This window comes from Contarinia nasturtii, unplaced genomic scaffold, assembly GCF_009176525.2.
Source record: "Contarinia nasturtii isolate CC-2019 unplaced genomic scaffold, AAFC_CNas_1.1 Cnas_scaffold_533, whole genome shotgun sequence".
Lineage (NCBI taxonomy): Eukaryota > Metazoa > Arthropoda > Insecta > Diptera > Cecidomyiidae > Contarinia > Contarinia nasturtii.
In genome coordinates this window covers 977,622-999,014 of record NW_022197885.1, presented here as the reverse complement: position 1 = coordinate 999,014, position 21,393 = coordinate 977,622, and the positions used below count along the sequence as shown (strand labels likewise).

The window sequence follows — 21,393 nt, the reverse complement described above, 5'->3', positions numbered from 1 at the left end:
GTTTCCCAGCAAACGATTTAACGATGAAAGCCCATCGGCCAATTTATTCGTTTGATATAATTTGATTGAGTCAAAACTCGGCCGTAATTATATGCATCGGACGAGTGTGTTTGCATATCCATTAATTGCTAATGAGCTCAAATGTGAATCAGCAACGGATATTTAGCCGTTAATAACACAAATGCCCAAATGGAATATTAGTGTATGGTTTAAAGTCGATGTAAACGACTACCAATTCAAACTAATAGTCTTTTGTGTTCTCTTCAACCGCATTTAGTTGTCGCCAGTACTTCAAGCAGTTTGTAACTCGCGACAATATTGAATTCATCCATTTTTTTTTTGAATTTTTATTGTAACCAACCAGTTTAGTTTCTGTCAATACTATCATTGCCAAAAAAAAGTGATTTCAACGAGAAAATAATCCGCAGATTGTATATTAAGTGAATTTCAAGCAAATTTGTTTTAGAGAATTGTTTTACTATTGTTTCTTTTGTGATTTAATTTTAATCATTTGAGATGCAGTCATCTTCGCGTAATTTGGATTCCAACTCGACATTCAACGGTGGCTATAGTAAGATATTTTTTTTGTTTCTCTCGAAATCCCCGGTCTTCAGATTTATATTTGAAAGTACAATGTTTGGTGTAAAGGCAATTTTGTGCCGGGCGCTAATTCTATTTATTCAGATACCTACTTGCGGTCGATTGAAGAGCCAGAAGAATTCTGGGGTGAAATCGCATCGCCGCCTATGATCCATTGGGATAAGTCATTTGAAAAAGTTCTCGACAACAGCAATTCACCGTTCACAAAATGGTTTTGTGGTGGCTACTTGAACGCCTGTTACAATTGTGTCGATCGTCATGTTTTAGCTGGCAATGGTGATAAGGTGGCAATCATTCATGATAGCCCCCTGACAAATACCATCCGAAAAGTTACCTATCAAGAGCTTTATGATACGGTAAATTTGAAACAGTATTTCAAACAGTGAAAATCACGAATGTCATTTGACTTATTCGTTTATTGTTCAATAGATTTCTCGCATTGCTGGTGGTCTTCAAAAGATAGGTGTTAAGAAAGGTAAAATGAAGCAAAACATTTGAACTTTTCCCCGTTTTGAATTAACTTAATGTGCAATTTGGCCCTCATTTAATTTACAGGCGATCGTGTAATTATTTATATGCCACTCATCCCTGAGGCGGTAATGGCGATGTTGGCTACCGTTCGAATTGGAGCTGTGCATTCGGTTGTCTTTGGTGGTAAGTAATGTCAATCGGTAATGATTAAAATTCATGTGCAAAAAAACGAAAACAAAAACAAAATCCACGGGAAAATTCGGATACCGTTATACTGCAAAATCAAATTGAGTTCATCAACTTCAATTTTAAACAATCGGACGCTAAAAATATAGATTGACGTAGTTTTTCGTTCACTTTTCTTCGAACTTAGCACACAAATACAAAGCCTATAACACAAAACATTCAGTTTTTTTTACATTCTGAATAAAATCAACGTAGAATATTGTTTATGCATGCGTTCTCATACTGACCAAAGGTCAACAGATTGACATTAAATGGAAAAAGTCCAGCGTTCATATATATATATAAAATGGATACCGACGACGTATCAAAATCGTTTTTACAAAACATTCGATAATTCGTGTGGTTAGGTACGTTGGTTTGTGTGTACATTAAATGTACGATGAATTGTGTGTGCTAAGATTTATTCCGACCGTTTGTTTGTTATTTCAATTGAATGCAAATTTTCTTCGTTCATATATGTATATGATTTTCGGAGGGAGAGAGACATTTGAACGACTATTCATCGTCGTCTTTTTTTTCTATTATTATTATTACCGAAAAAAATATTCATCGTCAATAACAATAATTTAAACACATTTTAACGGGGAAATAGAGTAAGGCGCATAATCGTGTAATTAAAAATTCAGTTTCATCGTCTAATAAATGTCAATTGGAATGGTGGTTGAAAAAAACAGTCATTATTATTGCGCGATATTGATATTTTAATTTGTGTTCGATTATCTATAAAATTTAGGTTTTGCTGCAAGTGAGCTATGTACTCGCATTGAACATGCCGAGCCACAGGTCATCATTGCGGCCAATTGCGGTGTTGAACCAAATAAAGTTATTCAATATTTGGACATACTGAATGATGCACTGGCCATGTCCGAGTGGAAACCAATTTGCAATGTGATTTATCAACGACAAAATGTCATGACATCACCATTGCTGTCGAAAAATGATGTGCTGTGGGAGTCTTTATTGGCGCACAGTGAACCATGCGAATGTGTTCCGGTCGAAGCGAATGATCCACTGTATCTGTTGTACACATCCGGAACGACAAGCAAACCGAAAGGTGTACAACGTCCGACTGGAGGGCATTTAGTTAATTTGATGTATACCATGAGTGCTATTTACGGCCTTAAGCCATCTGATGTTTGGTGGGCCGCATCTGATTTGGGCAAGCACGCTTTATTTTTTTCACTATTTTTTTAAAACTATTTTTCGTCCAAAAATTCGAGAAATAAATTTTATTTAAAATACATGTGTAGGTTGGGTCGTTGGACATTCGTATATTTGCTATGGACCGTTGTTGTATGGCGCCACCAGTGTCATGTACGAAGGGAAACCAGACCGAACACCGGATCCAGGTCAATACTTCCGTATTATCGAACAACATAAGGTGTCGGCACTATTTTCAATTCCGACCGCTTTTCGTGTCATTCGACGAGTCGATCCGGATATAAAATTTGGACGCGCATATAACATTGATTCGTTGCGTACGATTTTTGTTGCTGGCGAACACTGTGATTTAGAGACGAAAAATTGGATTGGAAAAACATTTCGGGTGCCAGTATTGAATCATTGGTGGCAAAGTAAGCGATGATTTTCTATTGCAAAATGAAATTTGTGTGAAGAAAAAAATAATCAATTTTTTGCATTTTTCAACAGCTGAGACTGGATCGGCAATAACTGCAAGCTGTTTGGGTTTCAATCATAGTCCACATCAACCGGCATTCTCTACTGGTTTGCCATTTGTTGGATACAAAAGTGTGTTTCGAAAGAAAAAAATAATCTGTATTAGACCGAATATAAATTGATTTTAACTATCAAATTTCAGTTGATATTTTACACCCGGATGGCACAGAGGCTGCTCCCAATGAACTTGGTCGTGTTGCGGTGAAATTGCCATTGCCACCAGGCAATATGTCAACATTATATAAAAATGATGAACTCTTCGAAAAAATTTATTTCACAAAATTCCCAGTAAATTCGCATTTTTTGTTCGCTCAATCAATTTCCATTGTATTTTAAATTGTGTTTCGTTCTCATTCATTTATGCAGGGCTACTATGATACTATGGACGCTGGATATAAGGATGAAAATGGATATGTATTTATCACAGCGCGTGACGATGATATCATCAATGTGGCTGGTCATCGAATTTCAACAATGGCCTTGGAAGATGCAGTGCTAAGACACCCCGACGTAGCCGATGCGGCCGTTTTTGGTGTGCCTGAGCCCACCAAAGGAGAAGTGCCGTTGTGTTTATACATTATGAAGGATTCAACAGACAAAGCATCAACGAAAATTGGCGTAGAATTGATTAAAATAATTCGTGAAGTGATTGGTCCGATTGCATCATTTCGATTGGTTGCACCCATAATGTCTTTACCCAGAACTCGCTCTGGTAATCAATTTATTAATTTGCAACCATCTTACTCATTTTTATACCTGCTGAAATGTGTGTTTTCTTTTGTTTCGATAGGAAAAACTTTACGAAAATCGATGGCCGATTTTGCTCGAAACAAGCAAGTCATTTTACCGGGAACCATTGAAGATCCAACTGTGTTTAAAGATATTCGTCGAGCCTTGCAAGAATTGGGCCATGCCCAAACTGCACCCGATCCGCTTACAACTCGCAAATAGAACTCAAAAACTCTCAACAATTCGGCTAACTACTTTTTCTCCGTATTTAAGCAGATCTTTCAAGTGCAAACATCCAAATAAAGAAAATATTTTGTAAAAACGATTCAAATCATTATCAGTGATGTGCACACAAAGCAATTTTTTTTAATTTTTTTAATCATTCAATGCGGTTGAGCTAAGTTCATTTTAAGAAAAGGTCGTGGAATAGATAGATATGAATACAAAACAAATGCGCAGAGAAAAAAACTCGAACAAAAAAGTTAAATAATTTTAATTTTGTAATTTATTTATTTCAATAAAAGAAACTGAAAGTCGGTAGAACAATGGCTTACCGCTAAAAAAACAACAAATCAATAACGATTTTGTCAAGATTCAAACATTTGAATAATCATTTCTTGGTTTTTTTATTCTTTTTCGTTTTTGTTTTGGATGTTGAACTTTCATTTGTTTCTATGTCGTCTGCTGTGGCACTTATTTCTTCGACTTTTCGTTTGGCCGGCGTTTGTTCTTCGCTTGCCTCCACTTCCATCGGTTCGACGCTAAAGCCTTCAATGAATGGTTTTACCAATTCAAATACAATCTTTTCACGTTGCACGTTCGAGGTGTCTAAACTCAATCGAATCACAACCGGATCGAAAGCACGGAAAACAAAATCTTTGTACCGTTGTGTGTGATCCTGGAATCAAGCATTTTGAAATTAATTTTCGCTTGCAGAAAAAGCGCAAGAAAAATTTGAAAAAAAAAAACAAACCTCTTCATCGAACACAAATTGAATGCCAGATTTGTGTGTGACTCCTTTCTTGCCACTCAGATAAATCGTTCCCTCCAAACCAAACTTTGGAATTAAAATTTGTAGCGCATTTTTCCGTACGAATAGAATATAACCGTTTTCCTCTTGAGTACGACCGCGGAAGAATAAATGTGTATTCAAACTAACCGAAGCTCTGCCCGCATACTGTGCCATACGATTTCTATAGTTGAGGTTATTGCACAATAGTGCAGTCTTTCGTTTATCCAACAATTCGGAATAGGTGCTGTCGGCGCCGATACAAGCCGCCAATAAACGATGCACAATTATATCAGCATATCTGAAACGAAAAAAAAAATCGAGATATAAAAGGTCAATGCACCCCTCAGCACATGTATGGCATGTAGGCTTAATTTACCGTCGAATTGGAGACGTGAAATGTGTATAGATCGGTGCAGCCAAACCATAATGGAAGAATTCATCTTTTTGTAAAGTACCACTGATGAAGTAAACAGCCTGCATCATGCAACGTGTTGCCAAAATCCGTAACATTGTATTGAAATATGGATTATCTTTACGGACCGCTGCGTCCAATGATTCGGCTAACTTCTTACCGCATGAAGTGTCAATGTCAAAACCAAGATGCTTGGCCGCTTTGATGAGTGGCTCAAAGTTTGTTTGTGGTGGTTCTGGATGCCGACGCAGCATGGCAAATTCGGGGAATTCACTTTCGATCTTTTCGGCTACGCTTATATTCGCCAACAACATGAACTCTTCAACCATTGAATTTGTTTCGCGCATTTTCTTTACTTCAACTTCGATTGGATCTTGCGTCTCCGAATCGACTTGGAACCGGATTTCGGGCGAGGCCAATACTAAAGCACTGTACATCGAGACAAAAAAATAGAATAAACAATACTATGATATTAAATAAACAATATCTTACCCATTTTCAGTACGTCTCTTCTTGAGGATCTTTGCCAATCCATTCAAACCTCTAAGTGATTCTGCAATATCATGTTGCTGTGTTTCATCATCTATGATTAGTTGTGCCTCTTCGTATGTCATAGCCTTCTTCGATTTAATGATACTCTTATGATATTTTGTATTCACAATATTGGCATTCTCGTCAATTTCCCAAACACATGAGAATGCAAATCGTTCCACACCGCCACGCAATGAGCACAAATTCGAACTGAGCAATTCGGGTACCATATCAATACGTTTATCAACCAAATAAACGGTGGTCGCTCTTGAGGCAGCTTCTTTATCGAGCGCATTTCCCGGTCGAATAAAATGACTTACATCAGCAATATGAACGCCAACATCAAAGTTTCCATTCGGTAATTTGCGACAATGTAAAGCATCATCGATATCGGTGCACCCTGGTGGATCCACAGAGCATATAGTTATATGACGTAAATCAACACGTTTGGCCACATCTTCTTCTGTAATTGTCCAAGGTAGTGTTGGTAGAAAACTGAGCACTTCTTTTGAAAATTTACTGTGTGGTACATCATGTTCAAGCAATAATACTTCATTTTCGGTTTCTTTATCGCCCAATTGTCCAAGTGCACGTACGAAATGACCTTGTGGATACCGTGAATGCCGTGGCCATTGATCGATTGCGATTATAATTCGTTGTGATTTCAATTGTTCCGATTGACGTGTTTCGATACGAACTTTTGGGATTTTCTTTTCTGCCGGTACAAAAAGGTGACGTGTCGAACCCGGAATTGGATTTATTTGCAAAATACCACAGTATTGACGCCATTTTCGACGAATAATACCGACCACTTTTCCAGTTGGTTGTTTGTCTTCGGTCGGTATTTCGACGGCCGGTAAATTCACTTGTTCGAGTACATCGCCCGGATCGTCTTGATCATCTTGCAAAATTAACTCACTTGGTGCCTTCCATGAACTCTCATCAAACAGTTCGACTGCCACAATGTCTCCGTCTACAGCTCGATTCAGACCATCGTGACCTTGTAATAAAATCTAAATTGAAAGACTCTTTATTACTCTCTTTAATGTGTTTCAATGATGATTATTTGACTAACCGATTTTTCCATTCCCTCTACATTCACAAAACCTTCGAGGTAATTTTCACGTGACGCTGCAAAACTGCCTTGAATCAATTTACCACTTTTGATTCCATCGTGAATTTCGGTAACGGTTAAATGCGGTGGAAAAATGGCTTCTTTCTTATCTTGACTGGAGAATCCTTTCAACGATAGTTTATCTTGTAATGTTGGATGTTTATCCAAACCACGTACATAGTCACCAACTGTACTGCACAGAATACCGTCGGCACGTGCTTTTTCCAAATTTTGTTTGTCATCACTCAACAAAACTACTCGCAACTTGGTATCGTTTTCGAAACTCTTTTTTAAATGAGACTCATACCATGCGGTTGCCACACGAATCGCACGATCATTTCGATCATTGGCCGTCTCGCCCGGTTGACGTTCAACATAAGTGTCTCTGTAGATTAGAATGGAATTCATTTAAAATTTATACTCGAAAATGTCCTTCTTTTTATGTATCTCTTACTTGTGATGTTCGTTGACGAATGTGTACACTTTTCTCGTCTGATCGGAAATGACGTTTCGTAATTTCTTGAAAACGGCCGCACTTTTATGCTTCACTTCATTTAAGACCGTATGCAAAATGATAATGTTGCACAAAGCTTCCTCTTCAAAGATATCGATTTGATCGAGTACAACATTTGTGTCCAACACCAAATAGTGTGGAAACGGAAAATTGGGATTCGCTGATTCGGGAACTTCATCCAAAACTTTGTCATGTGCACGGTGTTCACACATTAGACAAAGCGCTGAACCACACCAAATATCATCGCGGAGATAATGTTCACGGACAATCTAAAACAATGAATAGAAAGCGAATCAACAATGTTTTGATGCATTTCTAACCTCAATATCGATTCTACACAAATTTCACATACCTTGAGTATATTGCCTCGTTTAGTTTTCCGCATAAAAATCTTATTCGTTAGCATTTTTTATCGCTTCACATTGAACACTTTATCTTTGGATTTTATTAAAAGATTTGTTTCACTTTTATTCAAAATCAGTCGGTGTTTTAGGGCAAAACACGATATTGTTATTCTGCACTGTAGTGATTTTTGTAATAACACAGAAGGTACATGCTTTGAATAGCTGTCATCGCCTATTTAGTACACATTGAACGCACCCATCGTTGCGATGACACTTCGACGACGGTTCAAATGTATATTCATCGTTGCGATAATTTTTTTTTATGTTAAGTTCTGATTTTGTTTATTTGATGCGCAATCAATAATGAATTAACTGTAAAGTGTAGAGAACGATAAAATAGATTTATATTGATGGACGATTTGAGTGCTAAAATTAAGTGGACACAAGAACTTTCTTTCAATATAAATTAAATGTGTTAACGTTCAATTTTATCAATATTCTTGCAATTATTTTTGTTCTTACGATATTATTGTCAATGGAAGCGAAAGCACTTGTAAGTAATCTTATCAGGTTACGAAACACTCATTAAGAATTTTATTATCGATTGCTTTCTACTTTACAGTTCTTAACCAACTGATTCACTTCAGGTTCTAAATATACGAAACGTAAGAGTTATTCGGACTTGCATTATTTCCAATTACAGCCGTAAAATGGTGACAATAATCTATTCGTTGTTATTATGGACTTTTCTGTTATGTTCCGTGAATTGTGAATACAAACCGTGTCAATTACGAGAATATCCAGATGGATTTGTGTGCGTTTGTAATGAAGATTATTGTGATACAATGGATGTGAAAAAACCGCAGAAATTTGGTGATTTCCTGACCATTTCATCGACAAAATCTGGAAAAAGATTCGAGGTGAATAAGGGACGCTTCAAACCGAAGCCAATCGAACCGAATGTCAGACGAGTCAGACGTTTCTCGGATTTGTTTCGCACCAAACGTAATACAAAAACAACAACGGTTGAATCACTTTCATTGACCATTAATCTAAATAAGACGTATCAGAAAATGGTTGGATTTGGAGGCGCCTTTACAGGGACGGTATCATATTTATTTGACTCGATGCCAGAATCGTTGCGGCATACACTTTATCGTAACTATTATGCACCGGACGAAGGAATCGGATATACAATGATGCGGTTACCAATAGGTGGGTGCGACTTTGACCAGGTTAGATGTGACTAGTAAATTTCACAAAAGAAATACATAAATTAATATTAATTTGTTTCCCAGAGTCCATGGGCTTACAATGAGTACCCGATCGATGACCGGCAACTGTCCAATTTTACGCAATTGGATCCAAGAGATGTACGGCGCAACGAACAGATAAATGTTATTAAAAAAGTGGCGAACATTGATTATATCAAATTGATAGGAGCTGCATGGAGGTAAATGTATACATTGTTTTACTTTATAATTGTACAATTGAACGTTTGTTTTTTTTTTTTTTTTCAAAGCCCGCCAAAATGGATGAAAACTAATAATGCATGGTCAGGCTATAATGCGCTTAAAGAGGAATTTTATCAAACGTGGGCCGATTATCATGTACGATATTTAGATTTAATGGCCGATGCAAATATGACATTTTGGGGACTTTCAACTGGTATATGATTTAAAAACAGCACAATTATGAGTTTTATTCCAAATAAATCTTTCATTTCATTTTTTTCTACGTTGTATAGGCAACGAGCCACTAAATGGTGAAATTGGATGGTTTTTCGTTCATTTCATGAGTTTGGGTTGGTAAAATTGCTTTTTATGATTTTTCCAACATTCATTTAATCAACTTTTATCCAAAATAGGTTGGATGCCAGGGAATCAAGGAAAATGGATTGCGGAAAATTTGGGTCCATCACTTTTGGAAAAGTCAAAATTTCGTGATTTAAAATTATTTGCTGGCGACGATCAGCGTTACACATGGCCTTGGTGGTTTGAACATTTGAATAAGAGTACATTTGATGGAAAGTCCGCAATGGATTTTGTTTCGGGTTTGGCCGTTCATTGGTATTGGGATCGCTTAATTTCGCCGACATTGCTTGATCATACACACGAAAAATTCCCAGATAAAATCCTACTGAACACTGAATCTTGCATTGGTGACAAGCCTTTCGAGAAGCATGGCCCAATTTTAGGCTCATGGCCACGAGCTGAGCGCTATGCACTGGGAATGATTCAGGACTTTCAACATTATGTTGCTGGCTGGATTGATTGGAACTTATTGTTGAACGAACATGGAGGACCTACTTATACAATCTATAACACTGTTGATTCTGCCGTTATTTTGAATACAACCACTAAAAATGAATTTTACAAACAGCCAATATTCTATGTGCTGGCGCATTTTTCAAAATTTATACCGTCGGATTCAGTGCGCATCGAAGCAGAATTGAGTGGTTTTAGAGCTTTTAATATAAAAACTGTTGCATTTCTATGCCCAGATAATAGTGTAACTGTCATTCTTTACAATCATTCCGATAAATTGCGAATAGTCGATTTTACAGATGACTTGCGTGGCTCTTATGAATTTCGTTTGGAGCCACGTTCAATTACGACTTTTGTATATGCATAAAATTAACGTTACATTTTCAATGTAAAATGACCAAAAAAATGATTGAATTCGAAGATTTTTTAAGGAAAAAGAAACAAATAAAGACTTTACTTGACAATGTAATTTATTCTGCTGACTCTTTTCTTGAAGTTCTATTATAAAATTAAATATATATATATATACGTTGGTGGTCTTATTTAATCTATTTTGGTCCCTGTACAAATACATGCACTTTTCATATATTTATTTTTATTTATATTTTTCTAACATTTTTTCTCTCTTCCTTGATAAATTTACATATTGAATAGTAAATTGCAAATTTTGCACAAAAATTTATTCATATAATTGGATTTTCTATCATTCAGTAAAATGTTCAAAATGTATCTATTATGATTGTTCAGCGGTTGCTTCGTCTCTATCGTGTTCACGTGCATCTTCGATGGCATTTAGATTTGTAGTCAACATCGATTCAGAGTTCTGTTCAAATATGTGAGTCGCCGTAATATCAAAATTTATGTTATCCAATGAATCGACCGAATTGGTCATCAACTTCATGTTGGCAGCCAGACTGATCCCACCAAAATCATCGTCTATGTAAAGATCTTCAATTGACTGGATTTGCTATCGACACAAAAAGAAAAACGGAAAATGTTTAGAATTTAATGAGAATTGCAAATATTCAAACGAAAGATATACTTTTCCATTAAAAATGCCAGTTAAGACACTTGAACAAAGTGATGATTGTAGCTGATCATTTGGTAGCATTAATGTTGAAGCGTGATTTGCATACTTTTCGCTCGCAATTTGATCGATCATACGGCCGGACGATGCTTCGATTGCCGAATTGGCTCGGCCGAGAACGGGTAATGGGTTGCCACAAATCGAATGTCTTACTTCAGCCAAATGTGGTGAATTAATGGCATCCGTATTGAAATCGTAGCCGGATTGCTTTGGAGCAATTAAACCCACGTCCGAGGATCGGCGTCGGCACTTACGCATATTCAGCGTTACCCGTGTTGTAAACGATGATCGACTTTTGGTCGATGCATATGTTGCAGACATATTTGGTGAATTGACGAGCAATGACTGCAATTCAGGCACTTCAACATTCGTACCAGATACGATACTTTCTTGATAGAATGTTCGCTTTATTAATGTTTGTGATTGTTGATTTTCAGCATCTAAAGATCATAAATTTCATGAAAGGCTTTCGTTTCTTTCCAGAATGTAAATGAAAAAAGTAACATTTGATGGAGAACATATAAATTGCAGCTAGTTCATACCTGTGCTTGGTTCCTTGAATTCAATGACAGGAAGTTCAGTACTTGTTCCTGCGACGGGCAGCTGTGCACCAGCTTCATTTTCCACCTCTGATGGCACTACAAAACGGATAACATCTTCGATTTTTTCATTAGTCACCTCATCTAATTTATTCTTCTTTCGAATATATTCGCCAATCTTTTTCGTGTCTGGATTGAAAATTTTGTCGTTTAACAACTTATTCTTAATGGTTTGACACGTATTATTTGCATTCATTTCATTACGCAATGAAGACTCAAGCTTTTGAACAGTTTCACGAACTGAATTTCGCTTTTCAGTCTCTTCTGTTTGCGACTCATTCCCTTTGCTCAACAGATCATCGAGCATTTGTACAACCGACTCATCGGCCTCTTCAAGATCTGCTTGCAATAGACTATCTAATAGTTGACTATTTTCATGTACATTATTGGACTGAACGCTACTTTTCTCGGCCAAGCATCTGTTTTGCAGTAGACAATTATTGATATCGGCCTTAATGTCGGTGATCTCTTTGAGAAGTTGATTTTGATCCACATCTCTAATCGGTTGATTTGATGACGGATATGTATGGCGTTGTGCCCTTTCGATCGCTTTTCGCGCCTCATTGAATGACATTTCAGAACGTCGGCTAATGCTTAGTTTGTTTTTGTTTGGCGTTCGCCGCTGAACCGGTTGACTTTCAAGCGAACGGAAAAATTTGATGCGTGATTTAACGGAAAAACTATCCTCGCTACTTGATGCACTCATTCCACTCGCCGCCGAACAAATGGATTTTAATGAATCATTATGGGCCATACTTTGATTTGGTGTCAATTGTGTGTGCACAATTTTAATGCTAACATTCATTTTGCGATTGCTATCGTTACTTTCATTGAGCGTCGGCATAACGGTGTCATCGGCTTGTGTGCGGAAATTTGATATTGATGCCATTGCCAGTGGTTCGTAATCCACCGATGGATTGTTCACTTGATCTGATGATAGCCAAGTACACCGTCGAATTTGATTGTTGCGTGCACATTTGGGTAGCTCGTAGCTCTCAATATTGAATTGGAATGAGCCATTGCTTGTGTTTAACGGTTTCGATTCAATGTCATTGTGATTGCTTACCTCTTTCGGACCAAATGGTTGTTGAATTTTATTTTTGGATGGTGTAACCGATTTTTCTTGCAAACTGCTTTCCTCCAAATGTGACAGTTCCAAATCTTTTGCAATGGCTGATTGTAAAATAGCTTGATTGAATTCATTTGATGGTCTACCCGATGACAATGGCTCTGAATTTTGTGGTGTTAAAGCGACTGCGTCTAAATCATCGTTGGCACTTGTTGTTACCATTTTATCGCCAAATAATTCGCGAACATTTCGTTTAGTGGTGTTCTTCGTTGGTGAGACCTTTTTTCGTTTCTTTAATGTGCTGCTATTTTTCTCATTCATTAAATTTTTGTCAACATTAAAATGGGAATAATTCAATGGTGATAGATTATTTTCAACGGATTTTGTGGACAATGCATAAACTGGTGATGTCAGGGCATTGATTGCCGAAAATGGTTTGCCATTCGATTTATTTGGCGTTTCATCGTATTTTATTGTCTTTTGCTGCATTGATCGTTGACGTGAATTTTTAACACTTTTTGTAGGCTTCAAACAACAACATTTGATCAGACTTTGGTTCTTCTCGTTTTCACGATAGATTTCCGTTTCAATGGCCTCTAATTTTCGAATCATTTTCTCCAAATCGATGCGAGTTTCGGGCTTTCGTTTCAAACCTTGCTCAAGAATGTCATGAAAACGTTGACATCGCTCCTCTTCGACGATTTGCAAATACTTTAACGGATATGATTTTTCCAATAGATCGACTAACGTTGCTTCATCGTAAGTTCCAAATGGTATGCTTTCATTTAGCATTTCCCACAATAACAGTGTCAATGCATATGTATCCGATTGTTTTGTTGGAAAAACAAAACGTTGGCGCAGTGACAGCAATTCGGGTGCTTGATAATTAAACACAGTTAATTTACGACGGTAATCAGTAAAATATGGCAGATACTTTGCACTTATTTCGACAAATGACTCGGTGGATTCTATATTCGTCGACTGTTGATAGCGTTCGACTTCCAGCTTGGAACTTGGTGAACGCTTTGAATGAATCGATGACACTCGATTTGGCTGTTGCATCGACATTAATTTAACTTCATCTTGAATATCCGAACTGTATGGAACGGCCAATTCAAACGATGACAGTTTAACATCCGTTACCTTATCACCAATTAATATCGCCAATGACGAAATATTCGAATGGCATATTCCACACTCTTGTAAATATGCTACGGCTCGAGCTACTCGTTTCACTATGGTCACCACTTCAACCAATTCCAACTGTCCATTCTATGGGCGAAAGAGAAAGGAAACATAAGTTTTTTTAGACTATTTATTGTCTCTATTTTAATTGTTTACCTTATCAACAAACAGTTGATAGTTCAAGGTGTATTTGGCTGGTTCCATAATCAATGCCATTTTTTTATACGAGTCAAAAGCCAACGCCATTAAATTGATGATATTTGGATGACGTATCTTCCTATAAAAACAATAAGTAATGAAAGCAATGCGATTAAAGGGGGAAAACTCATTTGTGCAGTTTTTATTACCTCAACACTTCAGCATCACGAATGATTGCTGTTTCTGCGACCAAAATTTTATCCTCGTTTTCGTCATCATCATCGGGATATTTGCGAGCAGTAACAAGAGTATTTCGAAACATTCCCAATTCAAAATGTAATGGCATTTCTGTTTTGCTTTCCATGCGTCCCATCGAATCGAATTCGCTAATCAAACAAATTATGTCGGCAAATTGCAATGTTTCATGGAATGTTTGTACTCGATTCGGTGGTATCATCTGTGAAGCATTCAAATGATCGATGTGTTCCGTTCTGGATATAATATCGGTGTCATCCATGGTATTCGCGCTGTCGGTAGACTTATCCAAGTCGGTGATTTTAACATGTCCCTTCCTTTGACGAGTTTCATGTGATTGTTCGTGCATTGAAATCGATGCGTTCGACGTCCTTTCAAAATTCTCCTCAAACATTCGAACACATTCGTTTGGATCCTCTTGAAACACTTCACCTGCCAATATTGAATCGTCCGATGTAAGACAATTCGGTAGATCTTGTCGTTTTTGATATTGCGGTATTTCGGCGCATGGTGTTGCATATTCAATCGTATCGCCGTGTTTATTCACAAATGAATCGTATCGTGTCGATGGATGTCCAGCGGTCACATAATTATCGGAGTCAATTGATGGAAAATTATTTTTTTTCTCTGCAATACTTATCATCGATGAACAGTCCGTGTAATATGGTGATTGTATTTCAAAATTGTTGAATTCATTGTATGCGTGCGTAAAATGAGCTTCGGTTAGTAGTTTTCGTGATTTTTTACTGTTTAACAGTAGACGTTTTGGTTTTTCCGGAACTTGTGTTGCATCGCAAAGTGTACTCAACGATGACATTTCGCTTGGATATGGATTTGAATTTTGTTTATAGAATTTTGTCGGTGGACTTCGATAGTTTGATTGACTTTCTTCGTCATTCACACTGCCCCTGTATGTGCAATGGGCATCTTCAAAGTCATCGATTGCTTCTTCTAGGATTGCCGATGTATCAATTGCGTTTTGTGTTCGTTGTATTGCACGTCCGTATGCATTTGATGTGGTTGCGGGCATTGAGTGTCGTGTATTACGACGATTTTCAAAATTAAAATCACTTTCATCGGTGCTGTCAGCCATGTGAAATTTAACACAAAACTTTTTTGTTCGATGTCCATTGTGTGTTGGCATTGTATCGTTATGATCTTCCGGAATCACTTTTTTCCGATACGATTTTGCTGGACATGTACTTGGTTGATAGGATCCATTCCGGTTTTGATCGGTTGGCGTTGTACTTATGGCAGAAAAATTTGGCATATCACCCGATATCGAATGGTATGCGGCCATTTCATTTGCACCCATCGACAGTCTTTGGATGCGCTCATGTTCACGGAATTTTGTAAATCGAATTATACTTTCACGATAGGCTTCATCGCTTGTCGGTTTTGCCGACTGTCGTTTGGTGAAGAATTGGTGCGGCGCACTTTCTCGACGACGCAAACGCATTGTACCGTCTCTGCACACATACAACACGTTCGATTCAATTATTCGACAAATGGCGTGAGAATAAAATGAAAAAAAAAAACGAAAGGAAATGAAATAATAGAATTTGCAAGATGATTAAGTTATAAACAAATTTTAAATGAGATGATCTATTAAATCTGCCTTTGTCTAATCTGAAACATTCATAATTTTCCATTGCAAAATTTATTCATATTCACAAGACTTGAATTTATATGAGAAAAATTCAGATTTATTTTGATCAACAAAATTACCAATGTCTCTCTCTTCTTACAGTAATTTAAGTAGTCATACGGAAATGTTATGATGGCGCAAGAAAGACTGTCATTGCGCGCAATATAAATGTCATTTTTGAATAACATCACTTTATCATGCATACCAAAAGATGAACACCATATACCACTCTCTGTTACGATACAATTCGCTTTAAAGTACAAATTTATGGTTTTTACTTCAATCTTTCAGAAGTAATAAAAATTCTTAAAGCTGAATTTATCTTTCCAAACAATCGATACGCAACATTTCAACACGCAATGCTCTGACCTAACTCAAAAGAAAATGTTTGTGTTCATTGTTTGTTTGTTGTTGTTTTTTTCAGTGTGAATTCAAATAATGGCTGCTTTCTGTTGAGATTGTCTAGATTGTGTATGATTTTCGACAGTTTATGTTTGACTAAATGATCATTTAAATTACGTATTGTGTGTGCAAACGAGACTGAAATATCGAACGGATTCATGCACCAGTGCATTTCACTATCATATTTTACAGCCATAAATGGTTCAACATTATAAACACACATACACGAAAAATGAAATGGAAAATGTTGCGCACGTGCAACACGGCAGCATAACGATAGAATCATAGCGCACAATAAAAAAATTCAAAAAAATGCAAGTGACTCTTTTACTGGCAGATTGGTATGGATGCTTTTTATAGCGTATAAAATGTATGCAGTAAAATGTGGCCGGAAATTAACAGGTGCGACTCGCCAATTGTCTGTCTTTATATCTGCTTTAAAAGTGGTTTCTCTGTTTTATTATTTTGCACTCTGCCATATGCAATTCGGATAAAAATGAATTGCCAGATTTTAGTTGAGTTCATTATTTTCAACGGGAAATGGCACACAGAACTATTTCAATTCTATTCGTAAATGTATGCGAAAAAAAGCATCCAAAATAGATTGAATGCAAAAATAACTTACTTATTTTTCAGCCATTTCATGAGTCCACCCATTTGGGATACGTTCTTTTTTGCTTTCGTCAGTTTGAATGATTTTTCACACTTGTCCATCAACAATTGCAATTATGTCGCAATTGAGATTTTTTTATTGAATGTTCTACCAATTTTAAATATTCCAAATACTAGATAATATACAAAAAAAAAGGATTGCAACCGATTGCAAATATGGCGTCGAAATTAAATTATAAATATATATATTTTTTAAAAAATCCCGTTTTGTGGTATGTTTTCTCTGTGCTCAAAAATGTTGTGGTGAGTGCCCGTTAATAAAAATCCGTCGACTAAACTGACAATACGACTTTGTCCGTTTGCACCCGTAATGTTGAATAACCAAATGGAAACTAGCATACCGATGAAGAGATCGCATTGTTTCAAGCGCGAACTCGATACTCGTACAACAACAATAACAATATCGACCGGAGCATTGTGCGAACCGATTTACATAGTGCAATTCAAATGTGGTCATTCTATCTGGCTAAGCACGTACCGTGGCCGATCTCTCTCTCTCTTATTCTCTATGTGTGCGAGTTGATGACCGAACACGAAAAATCTATTTGGTTCACGTGAACTATATGTGTCGTGAGCATCTCCAAATTTAAAAAAAAATCAAAATTTAAAAATAAATTTTTTATACAATTTCAAATGAAAAATTTATTAAATTTTTTAAACAACCGAAATGGGTTAATTTCAAGTTTGAGTGTATTGTGTTTTTAGTACAAGATTTTGAGGTTATGTAACCATTTGTCAAACGATTGCAATTGTCATACACAAATACATGAAATAAACATTGTGAACAAACATAACGCACTTAATACATAATTTCACGTGAATTTGGAGACAAAAAACTGACAATTACCGTTGTAATCGACACACCGTTTGTGAACGAAAAAAAAAAATGAGCAGCAAAAAGAAATCCATGGTAATATAAAACGTTTCATTGTTCATTCATAACATTTGTTATATTTTTTTGATTTTTATAGAAATCGGATAGAAAAGCATTTGTTAAAAGCGAAAGCAACGAAGACATTTGGGATGATCGACTGTTGATGAAAGCATACGAACAAGCAATTCAATTAAATAATGCCGATGTAGCCAAAAGTATTGCGGCCGATACAAATAAAAAGTCAACAACAATAATTCCATCACAAGCATCAAACATGAGCACATCTGACGATGGTGACGATACGTTTAAAGTGGGCGATTACGTACGTGCAACATACAACGTCGATAATATCGATTATGAAGCCCAAATTGTTAGCATCGATGATGAAAATGATGTTTGTGTTGTTAAATTTATTGGCTACGACAATGAGCAAACAGTTCGAATCGTCGATTTGGTCTCATCATGGGGTGAAGAAGAGCAGCAAAAACAAGAGCTAGATGCCGCCACCGAAGAGCCAGTTGATGACGGTGACGACGATGTATATCCCAAAGAACTATACCGAAATTGTGATTTGCAGAAAAATTCACTACCCATCCCGCCAATACCGCCGATGCCACCCGCGCTAAAGGACTCACTTGGTGAACAAGAAACGGAACATTTCTCAGCAATGCTCATGTCTTGGTACATGAGTGGTTACTATACCGGATTGTACCAGGGCCATAAAGAAGCAAAACAACAACAAAAGAACAAGAAATCATTGAAGCGAAAGTAATTCCTCTTTGTAAGAATTTATTATAAAACAATAAAGTTTTACGAATTTTACATAAAATCCAATTCGATTTTTCTATACTAAACGACATTATTCATTTTGATTTCTGTATTTTGAATGCCATTTTTGATGTTTCACTGCCGATTCTTCCATTGAAGGTTTAACTTGTTTTATCGATGACAACAGATCTTCGTATACTACTTCGGGCACTTTTTCAATTGATTTATTATATGATTTCAATTTGTTTCGTATTTGTATCATCGAGGCTTCTTTGCATGCAATTTTCAAATCGGCACCGGTAAAACCTTCGCTTGCTCCAATCAAGTGTTTCATTTTGTTGATCGGCCAATCTTTTGTTATTGGTAGCAATTGATTTATTATATTACCACGATTTTCATCATTTGGAAGATCAATAAGGATTTTTCGTTCGAATCGACGCAAAAATGCCTCATCAATTTCCCTGTAAAAAAGATTGATTTGATTATTTTACGAGTTTGTTGCACCGGGATAAATAGTAATGGGTTTTACCATGGTAAATTTGAATTTGCCAACACCAACACATTTCCAGTACACAGATCCAATTCGTCAATCTGGATAAGGAGCTCATTTTTAAAGCGTTTTGTAGCTTCATGGTCATTTGGTGAGTCTCGATGAGAGGCCAACGACTCAAATTCATCGATAAAAATGATGGATGGTGCACAAGATTTTGCCATGGTGAACAATACCTACAAAATTTATAAAAAATACTATAAATAAATCGTGTAAAAGGAACCGATTAAACTTTACCTTAGCATACTTCTCCGATTCGCCACGCCATTTGGATATCAGTGTACTGGCAGATATATTGAAAAATGTAATTGCGTCAAATGTTTCTGAATTCAATGCCTTTGCCAGCAGAGACTTGCCGACACCCGATACACCATGTAATAAAATTCCTTTCCAAGGCTTCGTCACTCCAGTGAATAAGTGCGGAAATTTCAGCGGTAACACTACACTTTCCACCAAAATTTGTTTAGCATGATCATTTCCTTGGATATCATTCCACTTGATTTGATTGTCCGTTCTTACGATTTGTCTAAATAAATGTTTTTTGTTTATTTCATTTTCAATTTTGGCATTTTTTTTTTAAATGAAAACAATACAAACCTCTCAATGACACATGCCAAATCGCGCATTTCACCGGAAAGATGCTCAAACATATCAACACCTTTGCGGTACTTATCAACGGTGGAATTGGTTTCAGAGTGCTTTTCATGGTTATACGCTTCGCCAGCACTTGAAAGTGAACTTTTAATAACAAGATTATCTGTGCTATGCTCGGATGGTTCTTTTTTCACTTTTTTCTGGTGTTCTTCCGATGATTTATTTGAATTCGAATCAGCGCCTCTGCTTTTGTTGATTTTCCCTTTTGTTTCATTCCATTCAACTTCGACTCTCTTCAAAATTTTTGGCAACTTACCGAATCTCAAATGATAATAACTACAGAAATCCAAATAAATGGTATCTAAATCGATATTGTCGCAAATTTTGCATTCAGACGATAAGCTGGCCTCATTCCATAAAGCTGATTTGGTTTGTTTTAAACCAAAATTCGATAGATATTGTGAAATCAAATATAAAATATTCCGTTGACGTTGGAACGGCGATTGTTTTGTATCCTGTTAGAAAATTTTAAGTTAAATGAAATAAACCATTTATTTTCGAGAAAATTCCTACCTCCAGCGACATATTTGGTAATATGAGTAACACACATTTATACATTTTTATGACGTAACAATCAAAGCACGTTGCCAATGCGATTATTGTCAAAGCAAAAATAAATAAACTCAACAGGCTGTTGCGATGGCAATAGCGATTATTATGACAATGCACTCTCAATTGAACGATTTTAATGAGGGCATGAATAAAAAGACTCTCTGTAAGATGGAAATTCAAAGCTTGTTATACAGAATTTTCAACCATTTTCTCGAAAAATGACGAAATCACTAGAGTTTAAATCGAAAGAAAAATATGAATAAATACAAAATGGCTACAATGCAGACAATCTCTATCTTAAGATGAATAGTATTAAAGCGAAATCACAATAAACATCTTAAATAAGTGTCACTTTAGCAAATTGCTTAAATGAGAGATTGTTTTAATTCTTGATGCAAACTCATTAATTCATCACTTCTTTCGCCTTTCCATCATGATAAATATTCATTGCCCTAATTTTAAATCGGACATGATAAAAGTATGCGAAAAGAATGTCACATAAATTACTATATTATGCACTTGCACTTTCTTTTCTCTCCATAGAATAGCATCTTTTGTTTCGTATACCGCCTTTTGTGTAAATGTTTCAATGAGAAAAGGATATTTTGCACTTCAAACAAAATTCATGTCAACGGAAATTCAAAATAGTGTTGATTATCTCAATAGACATTAAGTACTTCTCAACGTGTTCCTTGTTATGTGATCACTGTCATTTATCAATACGAAATTGATGAGATAAAGCATCCTGTTTCGATTTCAATTACTTTTGATAATTGTCATTTAAGAAAATTCCATTAGAAAATCTTACGCAATCAGATTAGTCAGATTTGGCTTGGAGGCATGCAGAGGGAGCGTTCAACTGTAAAGTGTTCCATTAAACTTCTGTTGTCATTGGGGTTAGATTTTTCAGTTTATCTTTGATGTTTGTGTTTGTTTTTTCAAAACTAAAGCTTCTTCTAGCACAAAATGCGAATAAACTACGAATTTGTAGCAAGTCATTCGTCAATACACATATTCGTTTCT

General features: G+C 36.3%; 6 protein-coding genes across 6 annotated transcripts; 3 read left to right on the top strand and 3 right to left on the bottom strand.

Moving 5' to 3' along the window:
* The first annotated feature begins 223 nt into the window (after positions 1-223).
* LOC116339518 (acyl-CoA synthetase short-chain family member 3, mitochondrial) lies at positions 224-4,295 on the top strand. The gene is made up of 10 exons (XM_031765441.1): positions 224-571; positions 649-956; positions 1,030-1,075; positions 1,156-1,254; positions 2,051-2,476; positions 2,568-2,891; positions 2,968-3,066; positions 3,137-3,282; positions 3,361-3,706; positions 3,785-4,295. The coding sequence occupies exons 1-10, from the start codon at positions 517-519 to the stop codon at positions 3,943-3,945; spliced, it is 2,010 nt and encodes a 669-aa protein (XP_031621301.1). The 5' UTR covers positions 224-516; the 3' UTR covers positions 3,946-4,295.
* Positions 4,211-7,864, bottom strand: LOC116339517 (exosome complex exonuclease RRP44). The gene is made up of 7 exons (XM_031765440.1): positions 7,659-7,864; positions 7,247-7,575; positions 6,754-7,177; positions 5,640-6,691; positions 5,112-5,576; positions 4,697-5,033; positions 4,211-4,621 (listed from the first exon to the last, which is right to left on the bottom strand). Exons 1-7 carry the CDS (start codon positions 7,710-7,712, stop codon positions 4,334-4,336), a joined length of 2,949 nt encoding a protein of 982 aa, XP_031621300.1. The 5' UTR covers positions 7,713-7,864; the 3' UTR covers positions 4,211-4,333.
* Positions 7,865-8,012: 148 nt separating this feature from the next.
* Positions 8,013-10,365, top strand: LOC116339431 (lysosomal acid glucosylceramidase-like). The gene is made up of 6 exons (XM_031765295.1): positions 8,013-8,203; positions 8,273-8,885; positions 8,949-9,103; positions 9,173-9,318; positions 9,398-9,454; positions 9,518-10,365. The coding sequence occupies exons 2-6, from the start codon at positions 8,361-8,363 to the stop codon at positions 10,282-10,284; spliced, it is 1,650 nt and encodes a 549-aa protein (XP_031621155.1). The 5' UTR covers positions 8,013-8,203; positions 8,273-8,360; the 3' UTR covers positions 10,285-10,365.
* A 181-nt stretch (positions 10,366-10,546) lies between these two features.
* Positions 10,547-17,356, bottom strand: LOC116339430. Its single transcript, XM_031765294.1, has 6 exons — positions 16,926-17,356; positions 14,205-15,719; positions 14,014-14,134; positions 11,547-13,944; positions 10,960-11,444; positions 10,547-10,884 (listed from the first exon to the last, which is right to left on the bottom strand). The coding sequence occupies exons 1-6, from the start codon at positions 17,012-17,014 to the stop codon at positions 10,651-10,653; spliced, it is 4,842 nt and encodes a 1,613-aa protein (XP_031621154.1). The 5' UTR covers positions 17,015-17,356; the 3' UTR covers positions 10,547-10,650.
* Positions 17,357-17,711: 355 nt separating this feature from the next.
* On the top strand, positions 17,712-18,680 carry LOC116339432 (survival motor neuron protein). The gene is made up of 2 exons (XM_031765296.1): positions 17,712-17,882; positions 17,944-18,680. Exons 1-2 carry the CDS (start codon positions 17,859-17,861, stop codon positions 18,616-18,618), a joined length of 699 nt encoding a protein of 232 aa, XP_031621156.1. The 5' UTR covers positions 17,712-17,858; the 3' UTR covers positions 18,619-18,680.
* A 25-nt stretch (positions 18,681-18,705) lies between these two features.
* On the bottom strand, positions 18,706-20,352 carry LOC116339684 (katanin p60 ATPase-containing subunit A-like 2). Its single transcript, XM_031765711.1, has 5 exons — positions 20,332-20,352; positions 19,762-20,273; positions 19,402-19,690; positions 19,144-19,340; positions 18,706-19,075 (listed from the first exon to the last, which is right to left on the bottom strand). The coding sequence occupies exons 1-5, from the start codon at positions 20,341-20,343 to the stop codon at positions 18,706-18,708; spliced, it is 1,380 nt and encodes a 459-aa protein (XP_031621571.1). The 5' UTR covers positions 20,344-20,352.
* Between the last annotated feature and the right edge of the window lie 1,041 nt (positions 20,353-21,393).

Excerpts from the sequence above, each read along its gene's own strand:
- LOC116339518 (XM_031765441.1), top strand. The coding sequence starts at position 517 with ATGCAGTCATCTTCGCGTAATTTGGATTCCAACTCGACATTCAACGGT. Across the intron at positions 1,076-1,155 it reads AAAGATAGGTGTTAAGAAAG|GCGATCGTGTAATTATTTAT; the intron begins GTAAAATGAAGC and ends TTTAATTTACAG. Across the intron at positions 1,255-2,050 it reads GCATTCGGTTGTCTTTGGTG|GTTTTGCTGCAAGTGAGCTA; the intron begins GTAAGTAATGTC and ends TATAAAATTTAG.
- LOC116339517 (XM_031765440.1), bottom strand. The coding sequence starts at position 7,712 with ATGCTAACGAATAAGATTTTTATGCGGAAAACTAAACGAGGCAATATA. Across the intron at positions 5,577-5,639 it reads AAGAGACGTACTGAAAATGG|TGCTTTAGTATTGGCCTCGC; the intron begins GTAAGATATTGT and ends CTCGATGTACAG. Across the intron at positions 5,034-5,111 it reads TTCACGTCTCCAATTCGACG|ATATGCTGATATAATTGTGC; the intron begins GTAAATTAAGCC and ends TTTTCGTTTCAG.
- LOC116339431 (XM_031765295.1), top strand. The coding sequence starts at position 8,361 with ATGGTGACAATAATCTATTCGTTGTTATTATGGACTTTTCTGTTATGT. Across the intron at positions 9,104-9,172 it reads TTGATAGGAGCTGCATGGAG|CCCGCCAAAATGGATGAAAA; the intron begins GTAAATGTATAC and ends TTTTTTTCAAAG. Across the intron at positions 9,455-9,517 it reads CGTTCATTTCATGAGTTTGG|GTTGGATGCCAGGGAATCAA; the intron begins GTTGGTAAAATT and ends TATCCAAAATAG.
- LOC116339430 (XM_031765294.1), bottom strand. The coding sequence starts at position 17,014 with ATGGACAAGTGTGAAAAATCATTCAAACTGACGAAAGCAAAAAAGAAC. Across the intron at positions 15,720-16,925 it reads ATGAAATGGCTGAAAAATAA|AGACGGTACAATGCGTTTGC; the intron begins GTAAGTTATTTT and ends GTATGTGTGCAG. Across the intron at positions 10,885-10,959 it reads CTGGCATTTTTAATGGAAAA|CAAATCCAGTCAATTGAAGA; the intron begins GTATATCTTTCG and ends TTGTGTCGATAG.
- LOC116339432 (XM_031765296.1), top strand. The coding sequence starts at position 17,859 with ATGAGCAGCAAAAAGAAATCCATG. Across the intron at positions 17,883-17,943 it reads GCAGCAAAAAGAAATCCATG|AAATCGGATAGAAAAGCATT; the intron begins GTAATATAAAAC and ends TGATTTTTATAG.
- LOC116339684 (XM_031765711.1), bottom strand. Across the intron at positions 19,691-19,761 it reads TTGGCATGTGTCATTGAGAG|ACAAATCGTAAGAACGGACA; the intron begins GTTTGTATTGTT and ends ACATTTATTTAG. Across the intron at positions 19,076-19,143 it reads GCAAATTCAAATTTACCATG|GGAAATTGATGAGGCATTTT; the intron begins GTAAAACCCATT and ends TCTTTTTTACAG.